A 7,657-nucleotide genomic window follows, 5' to 3' on the forward strand; every position below is an offset into this window, starting at 1 on the left:
CAAACCCCACACGGATACTTACCCAGGATGGAGTGGACGCGCACGGAGAGCTGGGTCCTCAGGATCAGAACCGGCTTCTTTCCCTTCCTGTGGAAACAGCAGACGTCAGAAATCCAGCGTGGAGCCCGCCAGGATTAGAGTTTGGAAAGAAGGACGGTGGAGGAACGGAAAGAATGGGGGGGGGGAGAGGCCGCGGACTGAAGGGAGACGACCTTCAGTCCTGAGGAGGAGAAGAAGTTCTCACGTCACGTCGTCGTAGAAGCTCTCCAGCTCGTCTCGCTGCTCGGCCAGAGACGAGTCCAGGTCCAGGTAGTGTCCGCTCGGGCTCACCTGGAGGGTGCAGTCCTCCAGCTGTCAGAGAAGACGAGAAAGGGGAGGAGCGTCCATCAGTGTCCATGACAACACAGAAGGGGGGGTGTGACAGGCTGAGGGGGGCAGAGGATCAGTAACAGTAAAGACAATCCAACGGAAGTGTTTCTGTCTCTGTCATAAATCATAAAAATAAAAACGTTTGTTCCTCAAACACCAAACTCATTACAGGTCACTGAAACTCGGACCTTCAGAACCTCCTCAGAGTCCGGTTCTGGGTCCTCCTCGCTTCAGTCAACTCAGACTCTTCATTAGAGCTGCTGTGATTAGTCGACTAATCAAGTATTAAAACAGTCGACCATTAATTTGATAGTCGATCGGTCGTTACTTCCTATTCTGTGGAGTCAGTAGTGAAGTTGAACAAAGTTCTGAGCACTTTAGTTATATCTGAGTCAGTGAGACCAAAACTTTATCTTTAAAAACTTTAAACTTTATCTGAAAAAAACGTCCTTGTTTCAGATGTCGACCTCATTAGAGAGATCAGGAATATACAGGCGACCTTTGACCCTATCTAACCTTTATTAGAGAATGTCCTCTGGTGGGAGGTTGGCGCCAGTGTTCGGCAGCGGAGCCACCACCAGTGTGTGAATGTGTGAATGGGTGAATGGGTGAATGGGTCTGTGACTGTGAAGCGCTTTGGGCCCTCGAAGGAGGGTAGAAAGCGCTATACAAGTATACGCCATTTACCATTTACCATTTTATATATAAAACTGATATTACATTGTTACATCATCTTGATGGGCGGGGCACCTGTCAAAACCAGTTTGATGGATGGTGTAGGGCAGGACTGTCAAATCACACAGGGGGCCAACATCCAGATCACACCTTAGATCGCGGCCCGAACAGGATAAATATTTAATGAACACTTAAAACTACATTTTTAAAACGTTAAAACCCTAACTTTTTAACATAATTATGAACTAGATATTTATCATTACCTGTGATAATGCGAGTGTGATGCTGGAAGCTGAATTTGGCCGCTGAAGATGCTAGTGCTGATAGCTGAAAACGCTAAAGCTGATAGCAGCTAAAATATGAGCTAAACATCAAATTAGCCTAAAAAACTGAAAAACAAACGTAGGTTGACCAAAACAGCTAAAATGTAGCTGAAATATCACCTAAACTCCAAAACAGTCTAAAAAAATCTTAGGAAATGCTAATTTTTAAAACTTTAAAACTTTAACTTTTTACTATAATTAGTAATAATAAAAAGGCAGGAATATTATTCCAGAATAAATCAATTTAAACCTTAAATAATCTTCGATATTTTACTCTCCATAAAAATATATTTTGTCAAAATTATCCAAGTTAGAAATGAGTCAAGATAACATCGGGTCATTCATAACAATACAATAAAATGATCTGGAGGGCCGGATCCGGCCCCCGGGCCGTGACTTTGACACATGTGGTGTAGGGTCAAAGGTCACCTGTCAAAACCAGTTTGATGGAGAGTATATTCCTCATCTCTCTCATTGGATTTAATCTCGTTTTGATCCCAGAATCTATCGGACAGAAGCTGAACGATTCATTCAGAGTTTACTAAACTATCATCTTTATTGTCTTTATTTTTAGTTAGTTTAAAGTTAATGATGGTTAAGATGTGTGCTCTACATCCACTTTGTGAATGATCAATCGACTAATCGGTAAAAATAATTGGTGATTAGTCGACTGATAAAAAGGTTTTCTCTTCCTCAGAGCGTTTACGGCATAAGTGAGCTCCAGCGGCTCACCGTGACCTTGAGTTTGAAGGTCATCCGGCGGCTCCATGACTCCATGACAAACTGCATCAGAACCCTCTGAGGAGAACCAGAACCGGTCTTCCCCAAGATCCCGGTTCCCCAGAACCCTGATCTTCATGAGGCCTCAAAGGCCGACAGGACCAGCTGTTCTGGAGCAAACCTCCCGCCGCCCCCTCCCTGAACCCCCATCATAAACAGTTGTATTTCTGTCCGTCTGAGTCACCGCGCCGAGCCGGCTCCGCCGTGAGGCTGAAGGAACGCCGACCGAGCGCCAGGACCAGCAGCGCCGCATTCCCCTCAGCTGACGAGCGCTACGTCCTCCTTCAGGCTCCCTGATCCGTCTAAGCTGACCTATGACCTTTACACCTGCTGGCTCCAGACAACAGGTACATTCACTCCAGTACTTCTACTAGAACAGAGCGGACGGGAACGCAGGATGTCACTCTGCTGCTCGGATCCGGTTTCATGCAGTTCATTTTTATTTCAGAACCTTCCTCGGATCTCTGAATAAAAACGGTTCCTGGATTTCAGCTTCAAAGTGAGAACCTGAAGCAGCAGGACGACCTTGAATGACCTTCAACACGGACCAAAGGTCTTCACTGAACAGACGCTAACAAGGTTATTGATTCTCACTCAACAGGATCAGAGAATCTCCTCACAGAGATCAGAGAATCCATCCATCATTAGCTAAAACGTAAACAGGATGTGAACGTCCGACGGAAATGATTCTAGTTTGTCTCTGAAAAGACCAGAATGTTCACATCGTTCAGATTCCAAGTACTTTTTCCTGCATGAATGAATACTTTTTACTGTAGGAGTAGTAAAGTTATCTTAAAGTAAAACTTTTTTTGGCCCCGCCTCTGATCCAGTCTGGGTTGTTGGGGATCAAAGGTACCAGGAGGCGTCACAGCGACGCATCACTTCCTGTCCTCTAAAGAGGGACCGTGGCGTTCTGCAGCTCCTCTCAGCGTCTGAACTTTCTCTGGTTCTGGACGGAGTTTTCAGAATCCTGAAGCGCTTTCACCTTTTTTGGAAGTCGACTCCATCTCCGATCCGAGACGAGATCTTTCTGCCGTCAGCGTCCATGCGGAGGCAGAAAGATCTGCCGAGTCATGTTAGCAGAACAAAAGCCGCTTCATTAAACCGAGTCGTGTTGGGACAGGATCACCTGGAACATGTCCAGAACTGTGTCACAACCAGAACCTAACCTCAGCAGATCACGGAGCGGCTGATCCTGTAGAGCACATGTCAAAGTCACGGCCCGGGGGCCGGATCCGGCCCTCCAGATCATTTTATTGTTATTAATGACCCGATGTTATCATGAGCTCATTTCTAACTTGGATAATTTTGATAAAATATATTTTTATGGAGAGTAAAATATTGAAAGTTATTTAAGGTTTAAGTTGATTTATTCTGGAATAATATTCCTGCATTTTTATTATTCATAATTATGTTAAAAAATTTCTGTTTTAACGTTTTAATAATATAGTTTTAAGTGTTCAGTAAATGTTTATCCTGTTCGATTGACACTCCGGCTGTAGGAGGATCTCTGCTGGTTCTGTTCCTGGTTCTGATCCACAGTGGATCTCCTGCAGACGTTGGAGAACACGACGACCCGAGAGCCTGAACCATTTCAGAGGTCCGTCTCTGCCAGCAGACATCTCCTTCTGGATCATCCGATTTCCCTCCAGAACCTCGTGTGGTTCTACCAGACCCAAACCACCTGACCGAACATGATGAGTCATGCTTTGAACTGGTGGTTTCAGCGCAGTCGCTCTGCAGACCTCTCAGCATCCGGCTGCACATCCGCAGACGCAGGAAGGACCTGCTGAGCGTTATCTGCTCGCCGCTGTGACCATTACGTCCGTCCGTCTGCTCGTCCACGCTTATCTGCTGTTTACAGGCCCCACCTCTTCCTGTAATGGGGGGGGGGGGTCCACGCAGCAGAGAATGGATGGAATGTCTTAGTGGATATCTCCTCTGCAGATCTTTGCTCCAGCGCTGTGGTATGATGGTAACAATTAAGGACCGGAGAGAAGTGGAAGCAGCACTTTGAGAGGTTCCAGAGGCTGAAGGGAACGGCGGTGGAGCGGCTGAGCCGGAGGAGGACCACAGACGAGCCAGACGCTGACCCAACTCCTGAAGCATTTGAGAGAGCTTCTGTTAATCCACTTCTGAAGCAGCATCCTGATCAGGACTCCTGGTGTGGGCGGAGCTCCACACAGCTCAGCTGCAGATGTTTGACGCTCACGTCAGGCGGAAACACTCCGTATTCTCTGAACCATTCAGGTTACATGCCTGATGATGTCATCGTTCCGTCATGACTACGACAGCTGGAGAAAACATTTCATCTTTGATCCTCCAGTAGATCAGCTGATCCTCTGAAGGGGGAGCAGGAGGATGGAGGAGACGAGTCGGAAACCTCAGATCTAAACCGCTGAGGATTCCCGTCTCCTGGTGGAGCTGAGGAAAGGACAGGAGTGGGCGTGGCCTAAAACCCCTCGCTATAGTCTTAGCATTAAATGGCCCCATCCTTAGAGGTCAGAGGTCACAGCTGTATTCACACGTTTCCATCAACTGTCCTGTAAACGTCAGCCGCCTCATCATCATCATGATGATGATGATGATGCAAGAATCAGGAATGACCTCCAAACATTCACAGACAGAGGCGTGACGCAGCCGCCTGCGGACTTTAGCCTGCGCAGTCGACCTGTTGTGTAAAAGTGAGTCATGGCTGAGTGATCTGGGAGGGTGGTGCTGCTGCGGTCACTTCCTGTCAGGAAAACAAGACTCCCTGCAACAAGCCGGAGCGGTTCTCCAGCCAGAAACGTCCAGAGACACAGAGCTGAGGTCCGATCTGAGCGCTGCAGGTTCTGACTGAACCATCAACACTTTAGATGAAGAGGTGGTCAGCTGGAGACCGTCGACGGAACAGCCCTCACCAGATGAAGCACTCCGTGATAAAATGTCCTTTGCTGTTCCCTCTGTCCACATTTGGTGTACTACACTCCTGAGGTGCTCTTGAGCAGAACTTCTGCAGGCTCAGTGACAACCTTGGAGGCTGTGGAGCAGAGGAACAGTTGAAGGTTTGATTCCTGCATGAATGCAGCTCAGCAGAACGATGCAAACGATGAAAGGCGTCTGAAGGAACAGCAGAGGAGGAGGAAGTGAAGGTCGGCACGAAACATCAGCAGTTCCTTCACTGAATCTAAGTTTTCTTCACTCGCTAAATTAAAACGTTCTGTTACCATGACGACTGAGCTTCAGGAAGAGCGCCACCTAGAGTCACGCCATGTTGGTGTTGTCATATCTGCAACAATGTTTACGCTGCCATGTATTCAACGCCACGTATCAGCCAATCGTCGCCGTACCTGCATCACCACGTCTGCGGCGCCACATCGTTCACCTTCAACAGGATTCTGATTTTTTCTTTGGTAATAAAAGTTCCGTCATTCTGAACACGAGTTCTACCTGAGATTTCAAACCCACGTCAACACGTTCAGATTTGCTTCAGGTACTGATGCATTCTGGGTAACGTCTCTGTACGCTCAAAGCAGAATTAAATCTGGGAGAAAAGTTTACATCAGTCCCAACATTGAGTTTTTTTATCCACGCCATCGACCCGGCGGTCTCCAGACCACGATCCTCTAAGGAGGGTCCGGTTCTGTCTGCTGAAGATGAAGGAACGTTTACTTTGTTCTCACAGCTGATCGGATCTGCAGGAGTTCTGCTGCACCGGGACCGGCTGTAGCTTCCCGACCACGAGAAGAATTCAGGCCGTCAGAAATCTTCCACTGAAGATTTCTGCCTTAAAAGGTGAAGGAAGGAACACGACAGAAGAATCCAGAAGGTCCGATAACTCCGTAAATTAAACCCAAAAGCTGAACATGAGGTCCAGATCACAGGTCCAGATCACAGATCCAGATCACAGATCCGGGTCACAGATCCAGATCACAGGTCCAGATCACAGATCCAGATCACAGATCCAGATCACAGATCCGGGTCACAGATCCAGATCACAGGTCCAGATCACAGATCCCGATCCAGATCACAGATCCCGATCACAGATCACAGGTCCAGATCACAGATCCCGATCCAGATCCAGATCCAGATCCAGATCACAGATCCAGACCGGCAGAGAAGAGACAGCAGTTGACCAAAGTCCAATCAGGGAGAATCTGAAGATCGGCTTCATTTGACCTGCAGGACTGTGGTCCAGACAAACATCTGGTTCTGAAGAACATCTGTCCTCCGGTTCCCTCATAAAGGAGAGAAAACGGACCAGAACCCAACAGGACTAACCAAATGAAACATATGAAGCAAAAAGATCTGAGAACCACAGATCTTCTTCTGCACACGAGCCGGGTTCTTCCACAGAACCGGCGGACCAGAACTTCCAGCAGAATCAACCTCTCTGGATCAAGAATCCAAGTTCTCCTTCACTTCAGAGGCTGCAAAGGATTGTGGGAAGGAGGGGTTTCAGGGAGGAGATCCGAATTGTCCATCTGTTAACTGAAAGCTGGAAGACCAAATGACCCGGACTCAGCAAATCGGGCCAACCGGACCCGTTTCTGCAGGTGGAACCAAAACCAGGAGTTCTTCAAAAAGTTTTGGTTGGTAGAAGACAAAGATCTGGATGCTCCTCTGAAGGGCTGGAGCTGAAGGTTCTAAACCAGCCCGGCTCAGATCAACAGGTCCAGGAGAACCTGGAGATGAAGCTCAGAGTTCTGGACTTTGGAGCAAGGCAGATCAGTTCCTAACAGAACTTTTCCATAAGAACTGGTTCTGTTCAAACTACAAAACTGGTTCTGAAGTTCCAGCAGAACCAGAGGAAGTTCTGAACAGAGAATCCGAGGAGCTTCCCGGTGGAGCAAACAGAGTTCTGTGAGACCCGGTTCCGACCCACCTTGTGCGGCGCGTCCAGCAGCTTGTGAATGGCCGGGATCTGCTCGCTCAGAGGCAGGTTCTCCTCCAGGTCCACGGTCGGAGGTCTGCGCGGTTCGGGGAAGTTCGTGCAGACGAACGGGTCCGAGTCCTCCAGGAACTGGACCCGGCACGTGACGGAGGCCATGGCCGGGAGAGCCGCGAGCGCTGGCGGCGGGAGCTGCAGGGGCGCGTGCGTCCTGATCCGAGGAGACTTTTAAATGACAGGCGCGTCCCCGTAGACAAGCTGACTGGGAGCGCGCACTGACGCTTCCGCTGCGGCCTTTCAAAATAAAACACGCATCCGCTTTTATGAACATGAAACTTTTCTGGACCGCGTTTCTAAAGGTTTATTCAGCTTATTGAGTTTAAACTAAAGTGTCCAACTTCACAGCTGGGTCGGGTTTTATTATAGTCACGTACAGATGAGTTTTTCTACCACCTTTGATTACCTCTACTTTAGAATATCGGATAAAACTATTTTCAAAGGAATCAAACTTTTAATAAAAATAAACTAGTTATGTTTTATTATTATGCAGACGTTTTCCTTTATCCCATTTCCTTCCTGTATCTCAGGAAACAGCAGCTCCGTTTATGGTAAAAATCATTTTATGACCTCAAACATT

At 47.8% G+C, this 7,657-nt stretch overlaps 1 protein-coding gene across 1 annotated transcript in view; it reads right to left on the reverse strand.

Annotated features, from left to right (window-relative positions):
- fhod1 (formin homology 2 domain containing 1) overlaps positions 1-7,257 on the reverse strand; it is a 35,330-nt gene extending 28,073 nt beyond the window's left edge. Inside the window, exons 1-3 of the mRNA XM_036217469.1 lie at positions 7,015-7,257; positions 245-351; positions 23-87 (exon numbers count right to left, since the gene is read on the reverse strand). Coding sequence (XP_036073362.1) covers positions 23-87; positions 245-351; positions 7,015-7,179 — 337 coding nt within the window. The 5' untranslated portion in view covers positions 7,180-7,257. The remainder of the gene's footprint in view (positions 1-22; positions 88-244; positions 352-7,014) is intronic.
- Between the last annotated feature and the right edge of the window lie 400 nt (positions 7,258-7,657).

This window comes from Oryzias melastigma, linkage group LG3, assembly GCF_002922805.2.
Source record: "Oryzias melastigma strain HK-1 linkage group LG3, ASM292280v2, whole genome shotgun sequence".
Lineage (NCBI taxonomy): Eukaryota > Metazoa > Chordata > Actinopteri > Beloniformes > Adrianichthyidae > Oryzias > Oryzias melastigma.